Source organism: Paramacrobiotus metropolitanus, unplaced genomic scaffold, assembly GCF_019649055.1.
Source record: "Paramacrobiotus metropolitanus isolate TYO unplaced genomic scaffold, Prichtersi_v1.0 Parri_scaffold0000015, whole genome shotgun sequence".
NCBI classification, from domain to species: Eukaryota; Metazoa; Tardigrada; class Eutardigrada; order Parachela; family Macrobiotidae; genus Paramacrobiotus; species Paramacrobiotus metropolitanus.
Genome location: NW_026570235.1, coordinates 165,259 through 179,743, shown reverse-complemented (window position 1 = coordinate 179,743; position 14,485 = coordinate 165,259). Strand labels below are relative to the sequence as shown.

Here is a 14,485-nt window from a genome sequence, read left to right as displayed (position 1 = left end):
GGAGTATCTGTTGAATCCTTCGGTAATGCATGTTCAGTCGGACGGCTTGGTCATCTGTCGTTATCCCGTCACGTAGTTCGAGTAATTGGCGGGCGATGCGCAAGCTTCGGTGGAGGTCGTTAACTATCTGAGCTCTGTTGGCGATAGCTGGTAAGTCTCCGCCTTGCGTCATCCTTATGCCGTCGAGGATTCGATTTCCGACCTGGATGGCGGCCCGTACGTCCGTTATTTGAGGCATTGGTACGGCTGACGACCTCCGTTCCGCGGCTTCCAAGTTTTGGGTCAGGTGATGATGCCGGTTGATTCGGTTTTGTGCATTCTGCATCCTTGTTCGGATGACGGTCAGTTCTGCCGTCGTTGCTGGCAGTCCGGTAGTCAAGTATGACTGAAGTCCTGCCATGTAGTCACGAATGACTTTCCCGTTGTGTTCAAGGGCTTGCCATTCAGGAGTTCCGGCCTGTGTATCTTCCATGACCGCGCCCATTCGTTCCACGACTATTCCAGCCATTCGTAAGAATGCCCGTAGCTCCTGCAGTGTTGGGAGCGGCAATACAGGTAGTCCTTGTGGGACTTGCTGTATCGGGTTCGGCTGGAAGGCCGGGACCATGATTGGTGGCGCATCCGAGCCCACATTCACCGCTATCCGTTGTTGCGGTCCACTTGTTGGGACGACTACTGGTTGAGTCGTTGTCGGCTGGAGTGCTCGGATTTCATTCTCCTTCTCCAGATATTTCTTCGTCCAGTGGTCGATCAGTTCGAGATTGCCCTGGACGGCTTGGTGGTAATGTTCCTTCGTTGGATCAAGAGTGGCCAGACGTTCCATCGTCGTGTTTGTCTCATGAACGTATTCCTTGCGTTTCTGCGCTAAGGCGTCCAACCGAGCTAGTCGGATTTCTTCGTCAATCACCGCCTGTGTGGTCGGTGCCGAGATTCCGGATGAGCGCAAGTTTGTTCTCAGCTCGTATCTTCTTCAAATGAGCGGCCTGATCGGTACGTTGTTGTTCCTCCCGGCCTATTCTTCCTAGTTCGTATTCTCGTTGTTTGGGAGCCTTGTGTAACTCATTCTGAGCTTCACTGCCTCCTTCATCGCGTCCTCCTTCTGGACGCGGAGTTTTCCGATCTCCAGCGACGGTGTTCGGCCAGGCACTTGTTGGCCTACCAAAGTCGACGGAGTTGGCTGAGACGTCGGTACGATGGCCTGTGTGGTTATCTGCGGAGGGCCGGGGTCGGGATCTCCCAATCGTTGAGCCACATGTCGAGCTACCGCTTGTTGACAAATTCGGAGAGACTGTTGTTCCCTCTCGTAGAGCGTCTTGTTGGCGTCATTCAAGCGTGCTTCGTTTAGAGAAAGTTGACCTAGTAACGCCGCTCGGTAGTCGGCGTGACTTGGGTCCATCTGTGAAGTCTGCGTCAGTGCTTGGTTAATCGTGTCTATGTGAGCACGAGCCAGCTTTGCTTGTTGGCGCAGTTCTTCGTCCGTCCTTCCGTTGGTGTTGATTTCTTGGACGACCACGAAAGGTGGAGGCATCGACGTTACGACCTGTGTGGCCGTCGTCCAGACAGGCACTTGTTGGCTCTGTCCTCCGACCTGACTTCTGTGCTGGTTCAGCCGATTCATTAAGTGAGTCGTCGCGTTCGGATCCATCCAGGAACTTTGTTGTCCGGGTGGTCGAAGATGAGTCGGCGAAGTCGGTGGCGTGAGCAATATTGGCCTTGGTGGCGAAATTGTGCCATTTGGGTTGATCATACTGATCGTCGCAATTTGTGGGGGTGGCATTCCCGACGTTGGCCGGATTGATGCGAATCGCATCGCTGGTGGGCTGTATGGGAAGCTACTCGGCGCCAATGTGGGCGTCGTGTAGATCGGACCAGCCGTGTTAGCCATTCCTGGCGCCATTGTGGGCACCATGTAAATCGTTGCAGGCGTGTTCGCCATCCCTGGCACCATTGTCGGTGTCGGGTAAGCTGCTCCGGTCATCATTGTTGATGCCGAGCTGGTCGGTCCGACTATTGTTGTCGGTGCCGACCACTGATACGGTGGCACTTGACCATGTGGGTCTGCTGCCGTTACCGGAGTCGTTTGACTCGTTCCAGTGCCGAGATTCCAAAAGCAGCCTGTGTTATCGACTGCTGTGTTCGGCGGCAAAACCTGCGGCGGTATCGCTCCGCGTTGGGGCCCGACCGTAAGACCTGCTAACACATTAGCTGTTAAGTTAGCGCTAGGATTATCTACCTGCGGTAAAGGCGTCTGCGTGGCCGACCGCGAATTATCCGATCGCGATGTTGAGCGATGAGTCGGGTAGGGCTGCGATCGGTTCGACCCGCTGCCACTACGTCCGCTGTTGGATCCGCTGGAAGGTGGGTCGTGTCGGTGACGGCCTGACATTGTTGCTTGCTGTCAAGGAAAGGAAATACGGCGCGTTAGAATTCTACCAACTCCCGTACATTCAACTGAAGATGTTCCGGTCAACTGAAGAGATTCCATTTCGACACCAAAGGTCCATCTATACCTAGCTACTGTTAAGCTACCTAAAACTTATTCTAAGTTTTACACCTATGGCCCTATGACTGAGTCTGTTCTGTTGTGACTGCTGTTTTAGGTGTCTTGGGTTTTGCTGTTTTGACTGGTTTCTCCGAGTCTGCCCGTCCTTCGGTAATTCGTTCGAGGATTTCCTTGTGGGCTTCGTCTTCAGCGACTTCTGTTTCTTCCAGCATCTGTTGTGCCGTCAGCTTCGGTTTCTTAGCTGTTCCGTACTTCCGTTTCGGCTTAGTCGGTTCGACTGCCTGGTCGGCTGCTACGGCTTCCGTGGTCGGCGCCGATGTGTTAGGTAAGTCGACCTTCCGCTTCGTGTACTTGCGCTTTGGCTTGGTCGGTTGGACTGCCGAGTCGGTTACAGCGACCTCTGTGGTCGGTGCCGACGGATCGGTTTTCTTCACCGTTCTCTTCCGAGCTGGCTTTGTTGCCGACTTCGGTTTCTCTGTTGGTTGGTTGGCTGGCTGGACCGGCGTTTCCGACTTATCATCCGACTTCTTCGGCTGCTCGGTGGTCGGCTGAGCTTTGTGCTCGTCGACTTCCTCCGAGGTCGGTGCTGGGTCAGCTGCTATCACATCTTGCTTCTGCAGTTCTGTCAATGCAGGTGTCTCGAAGTCGGTCGGTGGTTTCTTCCGAGGTCGACCTCGCTTGTTCTTTATCTTCGGTTCAGTTTTATCCGCTTCGTTAGTCGGATTCGAAGGCTTTCCGACGGTTTCGTCCGGTTTCTTCTTCGGCTTCCGAGTAGCTTTCCCTTCTGTCGGGTCGGCTACCGGGCCAGTTGACCGAGTTGCTGGTCGACTTGCCTCGACTCGGCAATGTTTAACTCGGTCGACGGCTACCGTGTCTTCACGTCCGTCTTCGCATCGGAGGAGCAAGTTGTTTGGGCCAACGTAGTTGATGACCGTCCAAACTCCGTCATAACGTTCCTTCCGAGCTGGGTCCTTGGTCGGGAATTCCACCGTTACCTTATCCCTTGGTTTGAAGGTCGGATTCGACTTCTTCTTGTTGTAGTGCTCTGCATTTCGTTCGAATGCTTCATCAATGTTGATGCGAGCAATCTCGTGCGAGCGTTGAAGTCGTTCCTTAATCCGTCGGATATACTGTTCCTTGTCCGTAAAGGTTTCCGGTGTATTCGTTTCGGCCACTGTGTCCTGTGGCATGGTCATCTCTCGACCATACAACATGTAGAACGGTGAGAACTTAGTCGCGGCATGGACGGCTCGGTTCATTCCGCAGACGACATAATCCAAGGCTCTGTGCCATCGATGTCCGTCCTTTACGTCACAGAACTTCCTTATTCCGTCCCAAGTCGTTTGCATTTGCCGTTCGACTTGTCCTTGTCCTTCCGGATGATGGGCAGTTCCAAGCGTATGTTGGATGCCAAAGATCCGTGCGACCTTAGCGAACGTCTTCGCTGTGAAGTGTGTCCCTCTGTCCGAGTGAATGAAGGTCGGCTTTCCGTATTTCAGTAAGACGTCCTTGACGAAGAACCTTTCGAATTCTCTCGCGGTGTTCGTCTTTGTCGCCCGGGCTGTGGTGAACTTCGTCAGCTGGTCGGTTACCACTGCGATGTACTGGTATCCCTTCGTCTCCGTCCGAGGAAGAGGACCTTTGAAGTCCGCGTAGATGCGATACCAGGCTTCACCGACTTCCATCTTTTGGAGTTTACCGGGTGGTGGGCGTCGTTGTTTGTTCGTCATAATGCACTGTCGGCATTTCTCGACATAGGAGATGGCGTCACTGTTCATTCTTGGCCAATAGTAACGCAACTTCAGCGCTTCGATCGTCTTTTCCCGTCCGAAATGGTTTCCGGTTTTTCCGTCGTGGAGCGATCGGATGATTTGGTTGCGCATGAAGAGTGGTACGACGAAGCACCGTTCCAACTTTGTGTTGATGGTCTTCAGTCTGTACAAGATTCCTTGCGCCATCTGGTAATGTTCCAGATGTTGCGACTTATGGTCGAGGTTCTCTGGGTGTTCCAGTTCGTCGATAATTTTGCGTAGTTGTGGGTCTCGCAACTGCGCTTTCCGAAGTTCCACGTTCGGTTCGGGTGGAGGTGGGAGTGTCTTTTCGACTTCCAACTCCTCGTCTTCCGCCGTGTTGACGGTTCGAACTGTCGGTTCCGGTGTCTCCGGTGCTGGGATGTTAATGACTCGGACTTCTGCCGTGCTCAAGTCGTCCCAGTCGGTTATGACATTGCATCCGGGGAGAACCGGTGGAAGGGGGATTTTCGGTGGTTCCTTTAGATCCTTCTTCCTTTTTTTCGAGGCATTTGCCTTCAGACGTCTGAGAGTCCGTATTGTGCAGACCTTGATTTCGTCTTTGAAGTCCTCGAAGTTGGGGACTTGGTCCAACTCTTCGTGTGGATCTTTGTCGTCACTGCGTTCGAGTGACCATCTCGACAGGGCGTCCGCATTGTCGCAGAAAACTCCCGGCTTATACTCGATGGTTATGTCCCGTCCTTGTAAAGCCAGTGCCCATCTCGTTAGTCGAGGGTTGATGCCAGGTCGGTTCGACTCGCATCGGAGCAGATTCTGCAGTGCTCGGTGATCCGTTTCTACGGTGAATGGTCCGTGGTCGATGAAGTGCTTGAATTTCTGCACGGCCCATACCACGGCCAAACATTCCCATTCGGTAACTCCATAATTGAGTTCCGGTCCGCGTAGGACTCGACTGGCATAGGCGATTGGGTGATCGTCTTGTGAGATCACCGCGCCAAGTCCGGCTCCGCTTGCGTCACATTCGATGACTGTCTTCTTAGTCGGGTCGAACTTTGCCAGTACGGGTGCTTCTGTTAGCGCCTTCTTGATATCATTGAACTCAGCCGTGTGGGCTTCCGTCCAGTCGAGCTTGATATTTTTGTCCTTCCGGAGGAGCTCGTACATTTTCGAAGTTTTCTGAGCATATCCTCGGATAAATTTCCGGTAATAGTTGGCCAGGCCGAGGAACGACCTAAGTTGCCGTTCAGTTCTCGGGCAGCTTTGTTCTGCAATACAGGCCACTTTCTCGTCGTCGGTCTGGACTCCGTTTTTACTGAGAACGTGTCCGAGGAACAGCAGTCTGTCCGTTCCGATCTCACATTTGGAGGGTTTGACCGTGAATCCAGCACCGCGGAGGCATTCGAGAGTTGCTCGGAAAGCCTCAAGGAAGTCTTCGAACGTTTTGCCGAAGAAGATAATGTCGTCAATGTAGGCGAACACACCCTTCTTCCGAGCTGATGCTGTGATTTTATCCATATGCATTTGGAAGGTTGCTGGTCCGTTGCAGACTCCAAACGGCATACGGTTAAATCGCCCCAAGCCTTCGGGTGTTACGAAGGTCGTGTAGTCCTTGGATTGTTCGTCTATAGGAATTTGCCAAAAGCCGGACTGACAGTCTACCTTGCCGTAGTATTCCATTCCGGCACATCGGTCCAGTAGCTCGTCCGGATTCGGTAATGGGTAGTTGTTCTTCTTCGTGACGGCATTCAACTTGATATAGTTGATGCAGAAGCGTGTTCCTACTGTGCCGTCTCCGTTCCGTTTTGCGGCTAAGACGACGGGGAAGCTCCATGCAGCCGATGACGGTTCGATGACTCCTTGGTCGAGCATCTCTTGCACGTGTTTCTGGATGAATTCACGTCCCTTCCAGCTTGTCCTGGTGGGGTTCATCTTAATCGGCTGCGCCCCTTGGACATCAATGGTATGTGTTACCTCTTTTTCGTCTCCATAAGGTTTCTTCGAAATCGGAAATACGGTCCGGTAATCCCATGCCACTGCCTTCAGTTTGGCTAGTTGTTCATCGGTTAGATTTTTACCGAAGTTCATGGAGTCGATGATTCTTCGTCGCTCCTCTTGGGATTCCGCGTCTTCTTGCTCGACTTCAGCCGTGTTGACTCGTGCCTCTTCGACTTTCTGGTCGTCCGTCATCATAGTGAATGCTTCGGCTCGACCCATCGGTGCACCTTTACGTAAGGTAACTTCCCGATGAGTATGATTTGCCACCATGATGGTGAATCGTTTCCCGTCATGTTTGGTTACGCCGTCCATGAATTCGATTCCGTCCCGTTTGGGGTCGGATTCACCGAGGTACATCAGTTTTTGGTCCTTGGATACCGGTACGTCCAGGACGACTTCTACCATGGTTACGGCTCGAGGAATGAGTTTGACCTTCCGTTGGGCTCGGACTCCTGTTGCCTCGAAAACTTCGAACTGGGGTTTTGGCTTCACTTCCCGAGTCGGGGGCCAAGTCTTCGCCACTCTGTGTGGGAGTTCCCATTCGACAAATTCGTTGTTGATTTCTGGTTCATAAACGTCGGCATACTGCATATGTCCGAGTCGAACACCTTTCTTCAGCACCTTCGTTTGGTGAGTCGTGTTCTGAATGTTTATCCAGGCCGTGTCGTTTGTCGGTCGAATGTCGATCTTGGCTTCGATTGGCCGAATAGGTCGGACTACCCGTTGTAGGGTAGAGAAGTAAATTGGTCTTCTCGGATCCATTGGTTTGGCCGTCCGTACCTTGATCGAACATGTTGACCATGGTGGGAGAGAGACTCGTTCGCTGTTGAAGACAACTTGTCGGTCTAACGCTTTCGTCTCTATGTGGGAATCCAGCTTTAAGTGGTGGACTTCTGGGCATTTGTTGTCTAGGTCCAACTCCTCGATCGTCGTTATTTTGGCGACTCGTGCCTTCCATGAGTTGCAGTGCTCCGACTTCTGTTGGTCGGTCAGGTTAGCCAAGGTCGGTTGTTCCGTTGACAACTGCTGGACGACTATGGTTGGAGGTCGGAAATCGTCTTCCTCTGATTTACCTCCTCCGAACTCCCACAAAGCCTTAAGTTGGTCGAGTTCCTCCTGCTGTTCGGAGTCGACCGGCTTCGGTTGTTCGGTTTGTTCCGGTTGCTCGACTATAAATTCTGTGTGAACTATAGTCCGCAGTGCTGTGGTTAGTCGGACATCGTAAGTCAGTTCTTCGTCTTCCGATGACGAGTCGTCCGAGTCGTTTATGCTCGGTTTATCCGTCCTACAGTGTCGGACTGACAGGTCGAATTCTTCGTCGTCTTCCTCTTCGGATTCTTCCGAAGGTCGGTTATCGGAGTCGGTATCCGCCGAGTCGCTCGTACTCTGTATGTCCGAGTCGTCCGACTGAAAATCTTCGTTTTCGACGGTTGTTCCGTCCTCCTGTCCGACTTGTGGTGTATTATCGACTTCGACCTGTGTGGTCGTTTCAGCTTGGTCGACTTGCTCCGTCGGTTGGGTAGGTCGACTTGCTCCGTCCTGGTTCTCAAGGTCGGCTGGTTGTGAGCCTATGTCGCTCAACCATTGGATGCGCGTCTGTTGGGGCTTCCGAAAACGGTCTACCTTCCGTTCCTGTTGCGGCGGTGACGGCGACCACGGTCTGTCGTCCGACCAAGTTAAGTCGTGATGGGCCTTTATGGCCCGTACAACCCCGTCAATGTTGTCCTTGCAGATGGTACACTGGTAGGATTTATCCGTTTCGTCCAGGATTACATCGTCCTGGAGTTTCGGTGGGCTACTCGCGAAGTGCACTGTGGTCGGAGTATGCTCCTCTATTGGCGGTAATGGGTCAGGTACATGTCGCGTTATCAGAAATTACTTTTTCACCGTTAAAAAGTTAAATTTTACGGATAGAAATCGTTTTCTACCGTTAGAAATTGAAAAGCCGACCTAGTTTCGGCTAAAATCGATATATAACCGTGACTTTACCAGTGTCGGTGTCGGTGTCGGTTCCGGTCGATTTCCTCCGTCCGAGGTCGGAAATTCGTCGTTTCCGAGCTGAAATCCGCGAGTAAAGTTGCGGGTCGCTGTTCAAAGCGAAGGTCCCCGTATTATTGGAGTAATCCTATCGCGCTGCAGACTCTCGTTCGAGTCTGATCCGTCAGTTGAGAAAAGTCCGTGCTGTTGGGAATGCGCTCTTCAATGTGGAAGAGACCAAGAAAAACTGTGCTCACCAGCTGGGCAAGAATCACTTCAGTGATCCTCGTTTTCCTCAGCTGTAAGACGATGCGACCGTTCTGATCAAAGTCAAGGTAGAGATTGCTTCAGCAATCGATCTAACAGTGACTTTCAGGTTCCTCACAATTTCTCCGTGAATTGAGCCTTCACCGTCTCCTCAAAGGGTCCGTCGAAAGAAAACCAAACGATCCTGCTTACCATGTAACAGGCAAGCGCGAGGAGATCACGAGTGTGCTTTATTGTACAAATAAAGGGAACAATGCTGCGTAATAGCAGGGAAAGCAAAACAAAGCACTGATGGCTAAGCAAGCAAGTGAATGCTAAAAAGCTCTTGAGCGTTTGCCAAGGCGTCAAAAGCCCCTGGCGGCAAGCACGTGGTGTGTGCCATCAGCTGTGTGATGATGCGCAGACTGGACTCGATCCAACGCGAGCGTATGAACGCTGAGTCATACTGCGAGAGAGGGACGAAAGAGCAAGTATGCTCAGTGTGTGCGCCGCGTATATCCGCTTCAGCGGATGTGAGTGCAGTGCAGCAGCACACGTACGTACAGCGAGAGAGGCGATATGACAAGCATGAGTGCAAGTACGTCCATGGTGGGCCGTATGCACCAGGCGCAGTCATGTGCCTCTGACAACATGATAGACACTTTGAGGTCGTGATAATTTATAGTTGCTCAAACGAAATTCAAGAGAAAAACTGATGATAAAGGAATATATTTATAACCATTCCAGTAAACAACATTTTCATAGATACTCCTGCTGTTCTGCAGCACTGCAGCAAAGTACAGGAGTACTAGTGAAGTACAGGACAGGAGTACAGTACAGTACTGGAGTGAAAGGCTTGATGTGTGGTTTTCAATGCGGTTTTCTTGACCACTGCAGGTGAACTCGCAGCCTTAAGGCGACCACTATGAGATGACTTTTCGTTTAAATATGATTCGAATTTTAACATCAGCTTGTAGGAAATTTTTCGGGCTTCCAGAGAGTGTGCCCCGATACGGCACAGTAAACTGTGATCACAAGTTATAAGTAAAAAAACAAGGCTGGGTCAGCAGCGGCGCAGTAAATGCAGTGATGTTATCGGCTAGCCATGGCCAACCACATGGCCGATATGCCGCAGAAGATCTCAGACAGAACACCTGATGCTGTCCTGTGGCCGGAGCATACCCATTAATCTTCTCTCTCAAGCTATGTTCTGTCTGATCTCTTTCTGCAAAGCGCGGGCATGGGTAGCCGGCTCTGCACATGAAGGCCTCCGTGTAGGGCAGCTTGTCGCGGTCATCCCAGGTGATCTGCTGGGTTTGGTCCACGGCTTCATCCATTTCCCGATGGATGCGGTCCTGTGCATCGGAATGGAGGAGCAGCAGTAAAAGAGCCCTGTAAAGTGAGCCGGACCTTTATCTTATGCTAAAGTATGTAGAAGCAGCAGTTCGAAGTATTACTTCGACTTGTTAGTGCATACCAAACGGCAGGTAAAGGTCATCTGATGAAAAAATCCAAAACAATGACATAAATGTGTAGTTTAAGCAGCAACATAATTTGCTGTAAAATTAAATGCCTGCCAGTCGTAACCATTTAAAAGTTGTTATCGATTCCTAAGGTTGGTAAATTTTATTTCAACTATAAAATCAAAAAAGTACTTATAAAATTTTCAAAAGTAAGTTTAAAATAATTTGTAATAGTAGCCTGATCCGATCAAGATTCACTACTCAGCTTAATTGCTAAATAAGGGAGTTGGCACTTGTAACATACAGTAATGTATTAATAATCACCATTGCAAGGTGGTCGCGCTCGTATCGAACCCTCCATCAAAAAGGTCAATCAGTACCGACAGCTAGCAGCCGATCACGCGTGAACATGTTCTTGGTGTTCTTATCCGATTCGCCGTGATCCAACCAGGCATCCACGAAATCCCGCGGATTCCCCGGTACCCGTGTCGTTTCATGTTCTTTAATCAATCCGCGAATGAACGTCTTGGTATCGCGAAAATTTCCAAGATACACGCGGTAGTCTTTATGCGGCCGCAAGCGCAACCAGGGAAATGCGCTGACCAACATGGCCGAATTGACCAACTTCAACGCCTCACTCATCTTCTCCCCAATGAAACTAAACCCCGCATCCTCATGGTGGAAGCGTTTACCAATTAACAGGGCGGAAATGATATTGGCCGTCGCCGTGGTCAGCGCGTTGCGTGGGTTGAACGGTGATCCGTTGGTGCGCCGGAATTCCTCAACCAGCACATCGGCTTCGTTGAGGCTAATGTCACATATTGTAGAATGTACATAGCTTTTATATTTGCTGTCAGTTGTGGCTATAACGATTTATGCCGCTGTTGGTCATTAAGTCACTATAGATTTTAATGAGTCGAAATACAAATATTTTTCTGAAAACTCATATTTTCTTTGTTATACAGGCGTGTTTTATTATGGTGCAGCTACGGTAGGTGCAGCATGTACTACTGTATATAATCGGTGTTTTTCTCCATACCAAAAAGTCGAACACATATTAATGTCGACATATACATACATATTTTTTCGAAACTGCTCTGAAATTTCTGATAAGAGTACATATGTGTATAAATGTAAATGTATAAAATTATTTTTACATATTAATGATTGTTAGTTAGTTATTGGTTAAATCCATTCCCGTATAAACACATATTCTGTGATCTTTCAGGGCGTATTACTATACACAATGGAAACTGCATATATCTGTACTTTGACCTTTATAGGTGAATCCTTTTTAGGTGAATCCCTTTTTATACTCAGTCGTATCCGCTCGGTTTCGGCAAGCTTGTCGCTCTAGCTTGGGGGATTGTTTGGGGAAGCGTTATAAGCGTTTTCAGGCGAGACCATCTAATACGTCACCTAATCACGCTTTCATGTATAATCCGGCTGGATCGGGAGACCTGGCCTCTGTTGAGGAACACGGACCCTCGGGCCACAGCTGAGCAAATAAGACACGTACGTAGAAGTAACGTTATAAAGAAATCCTTCCTTACGAAAACGTATTAACAAGCTACATTGCAACAGGATCACCGGACAGTAACGACAAGATCCATCAAAGCCTCAAAGGTCACATTCGGGGCGTTTCGTTACGGAATACGGATGCAGTTTTGCAGAACTGGATACGTTTGTGTTCTAAAACGTTTATGCAACAACTTTGTTCGTTGACTTATTTTTTAACGAGCAATGAGAGTTCTTTGTTTACTGCACTTTACATCCATAAACTACCAAAAATTTGTTCATGCTTCCATGGTTGTATGGAGAATGTAGTTAAAAACGAATAATAAATTACTGTATTTCCAAGTTATGTACAGTACCGGAAATCCCTTTAATTTAACTTGTACTTGTGTAATCGTACATCTGGCATGCTGGTTTCTTCAGAACGCTAACAAAGCCACACATTTTGTCCTACTGGTGGTGCAAAATAATTGAGTAAAATTACGTAACGACGGTGAATTCATTTTAAAGAGCAAGCAGAATAACGCGAAAAGCGGATAAAAAATCTACAATATAGTTAAATAAAAATAAAATCTTTTGGAGACTAAATGCGTAGACACTCCGTTCTTATAATGTTTACAGTTGTACTAGTATAAAATATAGATATACTTTTATATACAAGGAATAGCGGTACAGAAACCTTCACATGTTTTCTATGAAAGTAGATTTTCATCGAGTACACAACCTCAGCCGACAACGAAAATATGCGGCCTGTAATCACGCCGAACATTTCGTCAAAATTAGCCGATCCTGGAGCCAAGGTGGCTGGAGCTGTTCCCATGACAGAGGCAGCGTTTCCGCGTAGGACTTCGATGCTGATCGGCTGGGGCAGACACTCCGTCGCCCGTACCTCGCCTGTTTCCTGTAAAAACCTGTTGCCTGTTTTGTACGTATAAAAATTAAAAAAGGAAGGGAGATCTTTGTGCACGGTGAAGTTTCCTGCTCGAGTGCGTAGCGCACGACCCCCCTCGTCGTCGTTACGTGCATATTCAATGGATTGTATGGAATATGGATGCGAGACAAGGAAAAAACACTGCGTGACAAATTTTCTTCGAAAATTACTTCCGGTGGGTCTGGATTCAAAAGTGAAATATAGATATTTGGAATACGCTACACACGAGCCGCAGCAAGGATACAAGCCCAACCAGCCTTCCCATCCGCTACTGTACTGTGCTTGCAAGCAAACATAGTGCAACCATACACGGTTAATTAACAGTAGTTAAGTGTACTCTGGACGTGGATAACGGACTGCACGGTGTTAAGTGCAACGCTCGCATCTCGCTCAGTTTTTGTGAAAACTCCCGAAACAACGTCTAGAAAGGCAGAAAAAAATTCAAGAAGTTGCTTTTTATTGCTATTATTACGGCACAAGAGCAAACAACCCCAAATGGACTTCAAGTATGTGGCAATTCTCGTAGATTTAGCATTTAAAAGAAAATCGCCGTGTTGATTGTATGTTAGACCTACGAAAGAAACTGGAAATCACTTTACCTCGCATCAGTTGCCACAAATAACCACTTGCATACTGTATAGTATCAACAATCTTCCAACTTTTTTTATTGGTTTTGAGACGTTGGTTCTGGGTTTCGACGAAAGCTGAAGCAGTCGCGTGCATTCGAGATTACCGTGTAAGTACAAAGACACGAGTCACACGCCCAGAGGTCTGCAACTTTGCACATATTATTACTAGTGGTGGTTGTTAACCACATCCTTGCACCGAGCGCGAGCGCCGGTCCGCTGGGAATGTGAAACTATGATTCGACATGGCGCGCGAACCCAGTTCTGATGGCGCTCTTCGGGAATGGTGTAAACTGTAACCAGCGTATATCGTATGTAATATAAGCTCGCTGGTGCAAGTTTTGCGCTGGCGTGTTCCAGTCTATTGTTACGATCCCGAGATCGACTGTCAATCTGGGAAACTACATTCAGGAAAACACTACAGAACACTACATTTGGGAAAACATTCAAAAAAGATTTCGCTGTGGATAAAAACAAATGGTTTTTATCGAAATTCTGACCAGAAAATTTCATGCTAAGGTATTAACGACACCAAGTATTATTGCGCGCTTCCAGTACCATTAGAAAACGATGTTAATGACATCCTTGAAACAGCGCGTAGGCTATGAAATACCACTGCCAATAGAAATGAAAATTTGTGGAATTGGAAAAGCGTGACCGACGCTTTTCGTGGGCGACAGACAAACTCTGCTACGGGAAGCGTATACTCTGCTATGGAATGCTATGAATGCGTGCATCGCTTGACGAAGGCATAGAGTAGCACCTCGCGCTTCGCGCTCGTTGCAGATTACTTAACGGGCAACCGCGGGTTTTGCACCATGTACAAAAAGCTACTTTCTAACGCTCACGCTTCGTGAGTCTCGAGATAACCTATCCAAATTTCATACCAAAAGGTGTAGAAGAAAATTCTGAATTTTTTTAATAACAAACGCATGACTGTTCATGCATCTTATTAATTTTTCTCGTAAAGAAAGCACAAGATCTCCATGTATAAGTTATACATGGAGATCCTATACAGTATATGAGTACTTAACCACCCCCTAATTTGGGCCAATCACATGCGTGTAACAATTTGGTTACAGATTTCCATAGACAAATCGCAAACAAGCCGTCTATACTAGAAGTATAGAAAGTCTCACTTTCTATTTTCTTAGTATAGAGGTACTGCTACAGGGAACTGTGCAGACCCACCGGAAATGGAAGATGAAGTCGGACAAGGAAAAATCCGCATCGCTCATCACTGTTTGTTTAACTTTAGTGTTCAATGTTTACCAAAATTATTTTTTGATTATTTTCCATTTTTCAGTTCTTGTTGCACTGTTTTATGAACTGCTCCATGGCAGGAATCAGTCTTATTTAAACACGAACATTCTGTGTCTGAGTGGAAGTTTCCTACCAAGCAGCAGCTGCAGTAAAAACATAATCCAGTTTCTTATTGTTTATTGCTTCGAGGGAGCACGCAATGGCCGATGCGGAAT

General features: G+C 48.4%; 1 protein-coding gene across 1 annotated transcript; it reads right to left on the bottom strand.

Moving 5' to 3' along the window:
• Positions 1–10,304: 10,304 nt before the first annotated feature.
• LOC129585045 (cytochrome P450 2C55-like) lies at positions 10,305–14,245 on the bottom strand. Its single transcript, XM_055477561.1, has 2 exons — positions 14,199–14,245; positions 10,305–10,743 (listed from the first exon to the last, which is right to left on the bottom strand). The coding sequence occupies exons 1-2, from the start codon at positions 14,243–14,245 to the stop codon at positions 10,305–10,307; spliced, it is 486 nt and encodes a 161-aa protein (XP_055333536.1).
• Between the last annotated feature and the right edge of the window lie 240 nt (positions 14,246–14,485).

Excerpts from the sequence above, each read along its gene's own strand:
- LOC129585045 (XM_055477561.1), bottom strand. The coding sequence starts at position 14,245 with ATGAGCGATGCGGATTTTTCCTTGTCCGACTTCATCTTCCATTTCCG. Across the intron at positions 10,744-14,198 it reads GACTTCATCTTCCATTTCCG|CCTCAACGAAGCCGATGTGC; the intron begins GTGGGTCTGCAC and ends ATGTGACATTAG.